The sequence below is a fragment of the Pempheris klunzingeri genome, chromosome 1 (assembly GCF_042242105.1).
Source record: "Pempheris klunzingeri isolate RE-2024b chromosome 1, fPemKlu1.hap1, whole genome shotgun sequence".
Lineage (NCBI taxonomy): Eukaryota > Metazoa > Chordata > Actinopteri > Acropomatiformes > Pempheridae > Pempheris > Pempheris klunzingeri.
In genome coordinates, this window is record NC_092012.1 from 1,451,139 (window position 1) to 1,465,156 (window position 14,018).

Genomic DNA, 14,018 nt, shown 5'->3' on the forward strand with positions numbered 1-14,018 from the left:
GAGAGACTACAAACACGGACTTCTTATTTATTAATCTTAACACAAGTGAACGTTTCTGCAGAATCTGTGAATCATTTTCTACATAATCGATTTGGATCGTCGATTAAATCGTTCAAAGTCGGTTTCTTGTCGCTGTAAATCAAATATGTTTAATGTTTGACTGTTGGAAGCAACTTGATGACTGTAAAAATATTTTTTTATATTAATTGTTGCTGTGATTGATTATTAATCTTTTGGAAGATTCACTTGTGTCAGGACTGCTCTAGAAACAAGTATTTAAAGGGACAGTTCAGATTTATTTACAGTGTGGTTGTATGAGGTACTTATCCATCAGTCAGTAGTCATATTTTCACCACTTTATTTTGCTGTCAGACTGCTCTTTCCAACTTCACTTCATGTTCATCAAAGCCACCAGACTTCATAGACAAAAACAGTAATTTTACCTCGCAGAGTAAAGGAGTTGCCGGTCTGCCGCGGCCTTGATTGGCTGGTTTGTTTGTGTTATTGTGTGACTCTGGATCCACACTAACCCTTTTAAAACACCAAATTAATGTGTTACTTCATTGATCAAGGCAGGGTTAGACCACCAAACTGCTGTGTTCTGCAAGGTAAAAGTACTGTTTTTGTCAATGAAGTCTGGTGGCTTTGGAGTGAGCGGAGAAAGAACAGCTTCAGTTCCCTGTGGCCATGCGAAGTGGTGAAAATATGTTGACCATAGAGTACACTTAAACTAATATTACACAGTAGTCCATCTCATCATGCTGACCACCACCTACTGTAGGTAATAACACAGATTATGGATAAAGACCCAACCCAACTTCCAATAATGTGAACTCTCCCTTTAAGACTCAGACTTACCTCAGCCTCACTAAAGCTCTTGTTAAAATGTTTGTGTGTTGCATATCATGTTTGTATAACCTGTAAATATCAGCGTCAGAGTCCCGTCAGCATGATACATGAGGAAGTGCAAAGTCACTGGTGCTCGGTTCAAAGCCACCAGACTCCATTGACAAAAACAATAATTTTACCCTGCAGAATACAGGTGCTGCTGGTCTACTGCTGCCTCGATCGGGTAGATTATTTAGCTTTATTGTGTGACTTTGGCGTTTTAATATACTAGTTTGTATCTGAACAAATTATCTAAAACACCAGAGTCACAGTAATTTTACCTTGCAGAACACAGGAGTTGCTGTTTTAGTTTCTGTTTTTGTGAATGGAGTCTGGTGGCTTTGAACTGAGCAACATAACCACAGTTTGTGTTCAAACAAAAAGCATCTAACAGTGTCTAACAACATTATGGAAAGGATCACTACAATCTGAGCCTGTCAGTGGATCAAACAAGCTCTTTTAGTGGACCTACTGTGATCAGGTGCAGTTGTCCCAAAGGATCACGTTGCAGCCATTGCAGCCCGTTTGGTGTCTGCTGGCTGAGGTGATCTACTGGACCAGTTCCAACACTTTTACTACCTACCAGTCACTCAGACACCAGAATATGAACAAATGTGGTCCAGGTTTCCCTTTTAAGTAAAAGTATTCATCAACAAAATGTCCGTGCACTATCAAAATAAAAGTACTCAGTACAGAAAAATTGACCAGATGAGTGAAACACTACTTTGATACTGCTGATGTATAAATGTGTCAGCATCGAATACTCGATGCTGATTGGTCGCTGATACCAAAATATGAAAAAATAGCGCACAGGTTTAAAAATACAGGAGTTATTCTTTAATACGACTGCTAATTAATTGCTTTTTTAAAAAATTAAATGTGCAGTTTTGCAGCAACTGAAGCTGAAAACAGAATTTGTGAAGTTAAATCCTTTGCAGCTGCATGCAGACGATCCACTCTGAACATGTAAAACATGTACATATCTCTGTAAATAAACATCTTAATTCAAATCAAAGATGTGCACACAGCTCCAAAGTCAACAGATTTATTTCCTTTAGCACTGAAGTTGTTCACAGTAACATCACAAGGGAATACATTGCCAGTGGTTATCCTGCTCAGTAGTAGCGCTCCGTGCTCCGAGTCCATTCTGTGTGCTCTGGTTTCCCCCAGTAGAAAAAGAGGAAAGCGGACAATGAAAGGTATTGCTTTAATTTTTCTCTCCGATAACCCAACGCCCACCCAGCTGGTGGGCGACCCGATCGCCAGAGAGGTCCCTCTTTGAGAGAATGAGTAAGGAGGATGCATTGCACGGTTACTGTGGGTACACAGTAATCAAAAAGTGGGAAGAGGGCGGCGAAAGAAATCAAATGAAATTTAAAAAATAATATATATATATATAGATATATAAAATAAAAAGGCAAATTAAAACAAAAGCACATAAAGAACATAAATACATAAATAAGTGTGGAGAGAGAAAAAGGGAACAGGAGAACAATTCCAACGACGACATGCAAAGAAAAGACGAATGCTGAACATGCAAACAACCGTACGAGGTCAAAGCTAAGAGTAGGAATCCCCTTGGTTTTTTAAATAAGCTTGTCAGTAAACTCGGCTTATTTACAGAATGAGTGTTTTGTTGTTGAGATCTGAGTCATCGTACACACAGAGGGGGGAGAGAGGAGCCGACAATTATCAACAAAGGGTTTGTTCCTCTCAGAGAGGCTACGTCTACATTCTTAAATTACGGTAAATCATTTTCCAAAACGTATATTACAAGGTTTCTCTCGTCAAAAAAGCCGGGAAAAAAGGAACAAACGCTCACAAACAAACGTTTTCGAGATCTCTCGGTGGTCAAATAACTTAAACATGACAAAAATATCCTTAAATAACTTTTGACGTTAAGAAACATTCTCTACATCTTTCATATAAATAACTGAGAATAAATTAACAGCAGAAATAAAAGACAAAATACAGTAAAGTACAAAAATATACACAGCAGTTCAAAATTGTAACAAAAAAATAATGAAAATTATATTTAAAAAAAAGAAAGAAAATTCTCGGACTCGACGTGTAAATGAACCCAGACTTTTGTCAAAAAGTGCAAAAGGAAAAGGAGACGTTTGGACCGACGAGGCCTGGTCACACCACAAAACTACCTTCTCTTTTTTACAAAATACGTTTCTCTAGAAGCTGGTGACGTACTCGCTGGTGAGAGAACCGCTAACACGCTAGCATTATTCAGTCAGTCCCAATGTCCGCTAACGTGCATCTGTACCATCGAAGAACCGCTAACTTTTCTACGTTAATTAAAAGTTGATGGCGTCACACAGCTAACAAGCTACTCTCAACCCACCCTAACCCTGCTGACTAATTTCCCTTTTGATTAAACGTAAATTTAGACTAGCTTAAATTTTAAAATTGGAAAGGATGTCCTGCTGGTTTGCTAACTGTAGCTAGCAGTGTTAGCAATAGCAACATGCCTGTTTTTAGTAGTAGCTACGCGTTGCTCCGGTAAAGTGACCGTATTACTGTTGATTCTGACTAACAGACGTTTTCTAGATGGAAATACTTCCAAACTTTTTAGAGAAGCTGTTTTCCTCGTCCTGCTCTGTTTACAAACATGTTAGCATGTGGAGCTAACGATGGCTAGTACGTTAAATAGTCCGAGCTGCATACCGGGGCTGCGGGGGGGGGGGGGGTCATTAGCATCTTAACAGTTAACCAGCGTTCTTATATTTCTCTTCTTAATATTCTTAATATATTTATGAATTGCATGTTTGTCAATTTAAAAAATAAGTTTGAAAAATAAGTTTGCAAAATCCTCAAACTAGCTAGCTAACTAACTACACTACGTGACTTTCCTCACTTGTAAAACGATCTTTTAACTTGACAAACATCACGTCTGTGATTCATGGCACGATTCAAACAATTATTCGTCTCTCGTCTTTTGCTACCAAACGTATTTTTTATGAACTGAGGTCCCGTGTAGGTCCACCGGTCGGGGGGGGACTGAACAGACGCCATCTTTTTTACGTTCCCTCAAATGTCGGCTAATCTGCAAAGACGGCTCGCTAATCGCTCAACGACGCAAAACGTGCGACGATCACGATGTTTTGTAACGCTGGCGTGACCAGGCCTGTGAAGGAGTGTTTAAAAAAAAACAAAACAAAAACAAAAATATGGCAACACAACTCTAAAACATAATGTCACAACTACACTTTTTTTTTGTACATACAGAACATTATTTAATCTGTACAACAGAATAGATCATTCATTTATGTAACATCGCCTCCACCCTTATCGTACCTTCTTTACCAGCAGCCATTTTTGTTTTTTTTTTTAAAACTGCCAGAACCCCATTTACAGAAACGCCACAGAAAAATCCTGCCGTTCACAAAGAAAGACGACGTTAAAAAGAATTACAATCCAGCCAGCGTTTGTCCGTCCGTCCGTCCGTCCGCTTCTTTCTTCCACCGCTCTTACTTCCTGTTTGTCAGTGTGTGCAAGTCATTACATCCCGCAAAGAAGTCATGTTGAGGAGTACGTACAGTGTGTGTGTGTGTGTGTGTGTGTGTGTTTCTTTATGTACATATGGGAGGAATAGAAGAGAAAAGAGGAGAGAGAGTGTGTGTGGATCGACAAACATCACTGTCTTAAGGCTTTTTTTTCTTTTTACAACTCTTCTGAGATGTGTTTGGTCTGGTGGGGCGACTCTACTGATGCGGCTGGAGAAAAGAGGGGTGAAGTTGGGGGGGGGGGAGGGGAAGAGGAAGGGGGAAGGGGTCCCTCTTGTCTTTTTTTCTTCAGTTTCGGACTCTCTTGGTGGTGGAGGAGGAGGTGGAGGTGGAGGATGTGGTGGTGGAGGAGGCGGCTGTGGCTGCGGCGGCGGCGGGCCGTGAGCGGGCCGCTGTCGGCCGGTTCCCGAAGGTTAATAGCTATTATGGATGATCCCTGGTGGCAGAGACAAGTCAAGCCATCACACATGTGAGGAGGACACACACCCACTGAAAGACCCCCGAGGACACAGAGAGGGACACAAGGTGGGGAAAACAAAGCTACATGTGCTACTTATTGTAAAATACTGATCAACTTTTAAACTGAAATAGCCATTCCCGTTATACAGTACAAAATTTATAGGCAAAAAGTAGATTTTTTTGTTTCCACTCGTGACTAAAGGGCAAAGTTAGCAGCTCTCCTCCTGTTTAGCGACCTGATAACTGCTTCTCGTCTAGTCATGCACAGCTACCGCTCCTTAAGGTTGTTCCTGTGTCCTGTTGCTGGCGGCCATCTTTGTTTTGTCTTTGCCGGGGGGGCATTTAGAGTCATTGGGCGGGGGCTGGTTGGGCTTGCTGCCGGGGGCATGCTTGGCGGGGGAGCTAGGCGTGGCGGGGGCGCCGGGGGGGTGGGACGCTTGGATGTTCTTCTCGTCTGAAAAAAGCTGTTTAATTACGTCAAAGAAGTTACTCAACGGGCTGCCTACACAGACGGGAAGAAAAGAAAAAACAAAGAGAGAGAGAGAGAGAAAACAAACAACAGATGAGCAATGGGGTTAACGTGAGGAGAGGAAGAGGAGGAGGAGGAGGAGGAGGTGATGGAGGGATGAGAGGAGGAGTGGAGCTGGAGGAAAGGAGACTCTTCAGCCAGGGGGGGGGGCAGGTATGATGGTTGTTCAGGCCAGAGAGGAAGGAGAGGAAACATCCCGTCCCCCAAAAGATTCAATCAGCATACTAATCAATATTTCTGTCAATATCGGTGAGGTCAGCGCTTGGCTTCAGAGTCTCTGTTCCCCCCGCTGGGCTGGGGAGCCCCCCAGGAGCGCTGGAAGACCGTTCAGGTACCGTTTAAAGGCTCGTTCACTGAAGGAGACGACATCAGATTAAAGGAAACGATGGATCTAAAGTTTCAAACTGTGAATGTCGTCTGAACGCTTGGAAAAACTTTATTTAATTAAGTTTTGGTGGCAGAATATTTGGCCTGAGATTAAAGTCAGACAGAGTTTAGGAGTCGACTTTTTAAAGAAGTAAACATGAACTGTATCACACGACCAGTCGGACTGTGAAATGCTATTAATTCCTGATCATTTCTGATTAACAGACCGCTGCTGATCTGATGGCGGATGCAAGAAAATCATCTTCAAACCAATAACATCGTCTTTTAAGTGAGTATTTAGTCACTTTATTGATTTCTTCAGTACAAAGTCATGTAAATAAGCAGCATAATGAGAATCTCATTGAATCAGTAATGAGTTGCTTTCATATCGTCCCAGTCTGAGGATGTAGAAATAAACTTTTATTCTATATGGGAACTTTATTTTCTATATTTTATTTGTTATATTGATATTGATCTTATCTCCCCATGAGTAAATGTGTGTTGGTATGACAAATAAAGTTCCTTGAATCCTTGAAACGGTCTGTCAGCTGATTTACAGCAGCCTGATGCTCGTTACAGACTATCTCTGAGCTCTTTAATACAGAACTATGCTGAATAACGTCTCTAAAACAGTCTCCTCTGACTGTTTTCTCCCTCTGAATGTCTTCCAGAGCTCCTGTTGACTCTCCGCCGGATCAACATCCATCACAACAACATCCAACATCCAACATCCACCCGTTAAGGACAAAGTTTCTCTGGTCAGTGTTTTTAAAACCGTCATGAGTGAATAAAAAACATGCAACAGTACAGCACAGAGCACACGTTAATACACAGTGGTGGCCCAGGTTAGTCTGGTTCCCCTCAGTAAGTGAACGCCTCGTCAAGCTGTCGTCACTGGTGCATGTGCAAGTGTTGTGTTCACTTACCATCGGTCCTCTTCAGCCTCAACAAGAGGCGTGTTCTTAATGTGTATCTGACAGTTTTGTGTTCCGCTGAGTTCAAATATGGAAAGTTTATGAGGAGGACGAGGTGGTGGAGGAGGAAGAGGAAGAAGGGGCAACCCAGTATCAGGCATTACCATGCAGAGGGGGGGGGGGGTTATACTGAGGTCAGGTAAGAGCCACACACACACACACACAGAAATACATTCATCTTACTGTTGTTTTGCCTTCAAATTGAGTTTTTAAAGAACAAATCGCCCCTAAAAACCTCCAAAATAAGACTAAAATCATGGCGATGGTGCGTTCAGGGCACAGACTGTATAGAAGAAGTGGACGTAACAGTGCTGAAGAGCCTTAAAGCTGCATCCTCTCTAATGTCCAGCAGGGGGCGACTCCACTGGCTCCACACATGAGTCTGATTGGATGGAAGTCAATGAGGAAAATGATTTATCAGCTCAGTGAACATTTTCCTGATGAGTCTCTGCTCTCAGTCTCTAGTTTACAGTCTTCTTCAGCACAACCAAGATGGCGGCGCCCTTGCAGCCAAACACGAGGCTTCAACACACCAACAGGTGACGTCATGGCGGCCACGTCCCACTTCTTAGATACAGTCTGTGGTCTCGTCGCAGCTTTAAAGCTCTCGTTCCTACAAATCTGGATTGTTGTTCGTTCTGTCTGACGTTCTGGTTTAGAAACACTGAAGCTAAAACAAACCGCCAGATGAACTGTTGTTTTTAATCTGTTAATCTAAGTTTTTCCTCTTTAGCGTTGAAACACGTGTTACTTGAAAGATCTTTAGAGAGACCAGACTTCATCTCAGTGCCCCGTCAGACTTTTAGTTTTTGGGAAATCGCAGCTCGTTCGAACTTTTCTTTCCTCTTTAGTGTTGAAACACGTGTTACTTGAGGCAGAATTACACGTCCTAAAGTGTTTTGTCCACCGGGATCAGAGCTAAACTAACCCAGCTCGTACTCTAATAGCTCCTTGCTAATCACCGGCTGGATAAAATGGGACTCAGGCTGCCAAAGAACAGAAAATCAGACTGATTGATTGATACGGAGCACTGAGATGAAGTCAGGTCTCAGTAAAGATGTAAAGGAAAATATTTTTAAAACAAGAAGACAGTCTCATGAACTATTAGACTTTTAACGGCTACGTGAATATTTAAAAATCTTCCCTAATTTCTATTCACATTTAAATGACTTGTTAAGTTGAACATGTATTTTTTGCAGCTCTCACACACACACACACACACACACACACACACACACACACACACACACACACACACACACACACTCTCTCTCTGGTGTTAGTGCAGACGGGGTGTGTTGGTGGTGACAGGCCTCCACGACGTTGCCAGTGTGTGTTAAAAGCCAGAGTTAAGGTGTTTTATTTATTTTTTGTTTCTTTTCTGCTTCCGCTCTGGGTCTTACCACGCTTGGAGGATTTACTGGGCAAAGAGGCAGAGCGCTGAGAGCCATCTGAGAGCAGAGGACAGTGTCACAAACACCAACCGACTCACTGACGCCCGGCGCTTCATCATCATCATCATCATCATCAACATCAACATCAACATCATCAGTCAGCTGACATCAAGCATCAGCAGCACGCTGGCTGATTCGTCTCACTTGTCCAGTTTAAAGGGTAACTATCAGGAATGTTCAGCTCACTTCTATCTTTTATACAGTCATTATATGAATGAATGGAGTCATTCAGACGGATCTGTGTCTCCAGGTCTCCTGGTCTCCCTCTGCTGATCCACAGAAGGACAAACTAACCTCTGATCCATTCGAATCAAGCACAGTAAGTCGTGTGTCACACAATGTCTTTCTACATGAAGGAGCTTCAGAGTCGTTTTGTTGGTGTCGCTGACAGAAAGACGTCATCCGCTCTGTTTGTTAGCCTACTAGCCTGTAGCTACAGCTGATAATCTGCTACCTAAATGTCTGACATGTTACTAAAGAGCAGCGAGTGCAAAAAAAAGACTTGGACTTTTTGTCATCAATGTACCCACCAGACTCCATTGAAAAAAACAGTATTTTTACCTGGCAGAACAAAGGAGTTGCTGGTCTGCTGCTGCTTCAATCTGATCTTTTTTTGTTATTGTGTGTTACACAAATATTGTGTTGGATGCAAATTAATCTTTTAAAAAACAAAACGCTTGTTTCACAAACAAGCTAACCAATCGAGGCAGGGGTGAACCAGAAGCTGCAAAATCCCTCTTTTAGTGAATGTAGTCTGGTGTGTGTGCTGTTTGTGGTTAAACCAAAAGGATCTTCCAGGTCTCTCTCTGTAGGGATCCTTTCCATGATGCTGTCACACACTTAGAATAACACTCTGAGCCTGTCAATGGATCAAACAAGCTCTTTTAGTGGACCTGATTCGTTGCCCTAAAAGTTTATGTAGCAGCTCAGCTTTGTGTGGCTGCCAGCTGAGACGATCTACTGGACCAATTCCAACACTTTTATTTTGCATATAAAAATGACTGGAAGGTACTAAGTCAAACCAGAGCCCAGGTTTTAAAAAAGTTATCCTTTGGCAATCAAAACAATTTAAAGTGAATGTTTATGCTGCATCACCTGCAACGTGATCCTTTGGGACAACTGCACCTGATCACAGTAGGTCCACTAAAAGAGCTTGTTTGATCCACTGACAGGCTCAGAGTGTTATTCTAAGTGTGGGACAGCATCATGGAAAGGATCCCTACAGAGAGAGACCTGGAAGATCCTTTTGGTTTAACCACAAACAGCACACACACCAGACTACATTCACTAAAACAGGGATTTAAGCTCACAGAACAGAGGAGCTGCTGGTCTGCTGCTGCCTCGATTTGTTAGTTTGTTTTGTAATATTGTCTGACTTTGCATCCAACACAATAATTGTGTAACACACAATAGCAAAAAAAACCTAACAGACTGAAGCAGCAGTGGACCAGCAACTCCTTTGTTCTGCCAGGTAAAAACACTGTTTTTGTCAATGGAGTCTGGTGGGTCCATTAGTGTTATCCACTAAGTGCCGACTGTTGACTGATTGATACAGATACTGTGTTATTTTAGAGAGACTTTGGGAAACAGGCTGAACATTACTGTGGCAGACGTTACCCTTTAAAATCCATCTGCTACTGAATCCACACAAGTACAGCCTTACATGTACAGCATGTACACACACACACACACACACACACACACAGACACACAGAGACCATCAGGTTCATATGTCTGTAGAGCTGTAAGTAAGTTTCATGCAGATTCTCTGTTGATCTCTTTGCAAACAGCCTCAGAACCAAACACAGTCACATCATCTCAGTGTTTGTTTGCTCGTCACTGCGACACACAGCATGCTTTCATTTCAGCATATCAGTTCCATAAGCAGCAAACACACACAACTCTGTGTGTGTGTGTGTGTGTGTGTGTGAATGGCAGCTCAGCCAGAACCATCAGCACACACAGCGTCACTGGTTTCAGCTGCACCGAGCCGAACATAAGCAGAGCTCCGGCGCCTGCTTTGCCAAACTGTGAGTGTGTGTGTGTGTGTGTGTGTGTTGACGGTTCTGTGCCGGCTTTTCATTCAGCATGCGAGTCATTCAGCTCATCCAAGTGGCGTTAGAGTAAAGCTGTGGATGACGGGAAGCAGGGTGGCATGGAGAGGCAGGACAGAGGAGAGAGCGGGTGGAGATGTGGGTTACTGCACATCTACACGGTGACGCCGCCTGATAACAGTTCCCATCTGTGGCAGCGACTGGTTCACTGTGTGTGTGTGTGTGTGTGTGAGCGATGGTTTGGACTTTTGGACATCAGCTGGATGCTCTTAGGGCTCTTAGTGGCTTAGAAAACTGATTTTCTACGTATTGGAGTTGAGGGACATCGTGTTAAAGCCGTGGATGTTTTGTCATGTGACGATGGAGACCAGGAAGAACTGCAGGTTATTTTAGATTTGTAAAGAAACGTATCTGGTTTGCACTACGAGTACAGAGGATTTTATGGATGAGGAGGCATTTTTATCATGTTTTGGTTGTGCGCAATGCATTCTGGTACATGTAGGCTCTGCCGAGGAGGAGAGCTCAGCTTTCTCTGTCAGTATAGAAGCACTGACAGGGTTCACTGCTTCAGTTTACCCTTAAAACTGGTTGGAGAAAAGTCCCTTTAAGCTTTTTAAACACTAGAAAAGTGACAAATTTGTTAAATTAAAGGAATATTCCTCTTCATTCGTTATGTAAACAGCTTAGCAAGAATATTTTGTGCTGTAGTCGTATCATCCTTCAGTGATGATGAATAAAAGTTGTCCCATTAAAAAATTTAATTTGTAAATTTTTGTACATGTTGCATTAGCACCGACGTGACTTTCATACTTTAGCTTTAATGAAATCCTGATGTGACTTTGTCATCTGATGGTAAATCCAATTAAATGTTTATTATTGAGGTTTATTTTATTACGGCTTGTAAAGATAATTAAGAGTAAATGTACAGATAACCAGGGGGTCCTGGAATAAAGTCAAGTGTATTCCAGAGGGGGAAAGTTATTGAGTTTAACTAATTATTGGGCCAAATCCTGGAAAATCAGGGAGTTTGATTTGTCTAAAAGATAAAAAGTTGTTTGCTCACCAGACTAATATTTATATACTAACTTTTATAGGTCATGGAATTTTACATTTGACTCAACTCAATGAACTCAACAAAAGCTGAAAATAATCGGCATCGTAAGAGTAAAATATTGTAATCAATTAGTCGTTTAGCTAAAATAAGACTTTTGGGCTCAAACTGACAAAACTGAGAACTTTGGATATTATAATATTTGGTAAAATGTAGATTTATATATTATAATTGCTGCTGTAGTTGTTGTTTTGGACTCTCAGGGCCAAAATCTATCACTTAATGTCACTTTTTTATCATTTGTTTGATTGAAAAATCCAAATTATCCATCAGAGAGAGAGCGAGGGGGAGAGAGGGGGTTGTAGTTGCTCTGCTTCACCACCAGAGGGGACCATTATCAAGTAAATAACCACAGAAAGGACAACAGGAAGAACTACAACGTCACACTAATAAAACAAACAGAACTAAAGAAGGACGACTGGAGAACACACAGTCACTCTTTCTTTTCTTCCATATTTCTACAGTCCGTCCGTCCGTCTCTCTATAGGCAGCCCAAAACGTCCAATCACATCCGAGGAGGCTTAAATCAGATTTGTGTGTTTATGAACCACTGGACACTAAAAACAGGAGGATGTGTCCTGATACCTTCTCTTACATCTCTTACAGATAAAAAACAGCTGTGTGTGTGTGTGTGGACGCCATGACATGTGGCAGGGACATGCACGTGGAGATGCCGTGTGCTCAAAGCAGTGCGCCGGCCCGAGCTGAGCTGAGCTGAGCCGAGCGGGTCCGAGCCAAAGTGGGCCGCAGGTGTGGCTGTGCTGTGAGGAGTGCCGGGGGAAGGGAGGGAGGGAGGGAGGGAGGCTGTGAGGACGTGGAGGAGGAGGGGTGGGGGTGTAGGCGTGGCCGGGGGCGGGTGGCGAGGGGCTCCACTTACCAGATATCTGGGGCTGGACGCCGGGCTGGTCGGAGCTGAGCAGCTGAGCCTGGATGGTCTCCACCACACGCTTGAAACGTCGGCTGGGACCTGATGAGCAGCATTTTTTTTAATGTGTAAAACATTTTTACTGAACATCAACATGAATAAAATACAAATTTACCCAAAAGAGAGAGAGAGAGAAGCACAGTGATCATTATAAGTAAAATAAAACGGTAAACGAATAATAAAACTTTTTGAAGAGTTACTTCAGACACCAGACTCCATTGACAAAAACAGTAATTTTACCTCTCATTGCATCCATCAGTCAGTTTGTTTCTGTTACTGTGTGTTACACAAATATCCTGTTGGATCCAAATGAACCCTTTTAAAAACACCAAAGTCAGACAATAGCAGAAACAAACTGACCAACTGAAGCAGTGGTAGAATCAGCAACAGCTCCTGCGAGGTAAAATTACTGCAACAGTAAGCAACTGCAACTTACGTCGCTCTCTTCAAAGACACCAGACTCCATTGACAAAAACAGTAATTTAATCTTGCAGAACACAGGATTGCTGGTCTGCTGCTGCCTCCATCAGTTAGTTTGTTTGTGTTAGTGTGTGTTACACAGATGTTGTGTTGGACCTGAACTACCCCTTTAAAACAATTAACTCACTTTAACGCAAACAAAACAAACCAATCAAGACAGCGTGTTCTGCAAGGTAAAATTTGCGTTTTTGTGAAAACAGCTGTTATATCACCATCTTCAAAACACACCAGACTCCATTCAAAAAAACAGTAATTTTAGCACGCAGCACACAGGCGTTACTGGCCTACTACTTGCTTGATCAGTTAGTTTGTTTGTGTTGTTGTGTGACTTCAAAAAGAAACAACGTGTTTACATCAACTTCAAATAGTTAATTTGGATCCAAACTAAGTCACTCAATAACACAAACGACCTACGCAGCAGTACACCATTAATGTGCTCTGCAAGTTAAAATTCCTGTTTTAGTGAATGGAGTCTGGTGTGTGTGCAGAGAGCGATATAACGGCTGTTTGTGGTCACGGCTGAAAAACAGATATGTGACATAAAAATGTCACTTTTTTTAAGTTGATTTAAGATTTGCTATAAAATGAGGAAGAACCAAAGAATAAAGTAAAACTCTGTAAAACGTTCTTTTAAGTATGGGGTTGTCTGGGGGTGTGTTTACCTGAGAGCAGGGTGAAGGTGACGGAGTAGATGCCGTTGTCCTTGGTGGCGCTGGTGCTCTCGGTGTAGGTGATGTCCACCTGGAACTTCACCGGCTTCTGGAAAACCGTTGGACCGGCTGTGGACTTGTACTCCGCCCGGAAGCTGGTCTGAGAGATGACGCTGTGGCTCAGACTGGGGATCTGACGGGGAGACAACACAACAGCAGCGACGTGAGCGAGAGGTCACACTGAAGTTACCAAATCTTGAGCTGTTTCTCACTTAAATATTGTTTTGTTTATATTCTTTTAGAATTGAAAAGAAGAATAAAAAGTCTCTGGGGAAGCCGCTGTGTGTGTGTGTGTGTGTGTGTGTGTGATTGACAGCTGAGCCAGCAGGGACAGCGAGACACAACGTAAACAAACTGTAACTGAGAGCCTCCATCTGTAGTCTAAATGACTGGTGGGTACAAAACGTGTTGGAATTGGTCCAGTAGATCACAGTAGGTCCACTAAAAGAGCTTGTTTGATCCACTGACAGGCTCAGAGTGTTATTCTAAGTGTGTGACAGCATTATGGAAAGGATCCCTACAGAGAGAGACCTGGAAGATCCTTTTGGTTTAA

The 14,018-nt window shown here is 42.4% G+C and overlaps 1 protein-coding gene across 1 annotated transcript in view; it reads right to left on the reverse strand.

The window, feature by feature from the left end:
• Positions 1-5,140: 5,140 nt before the first annotated feature.
• Positions 5,141-14,018, reverse strand: part of LOC139221909 (serine/threonine-protein kinase BRSK2-like) — a 137,233-nt gene continuing 128,355 nt past the window's right edge. Inside the window, exons 18-21 of the mRNA XM_070854210.1 lie at positions 13,418-13,598; positions 12,228-12,317; positions 8,135-8,182; positions 5,141-5,364 (exon numbers count right to left, since the gene is read on the reverse strand). Of these exons, the coding sequence (XP_070710311.1) occupies positions 5,141-5,364; positions 8,135-8,182; positions 12,228-12,317; positions 13,418-13,598 (543 nt within the window). The remainder of the gene's footprint in view (positions 5,365-8,134; positions 8,183-12,227; positions 12,318-13,417; positions 13,599-14,018) is intronic.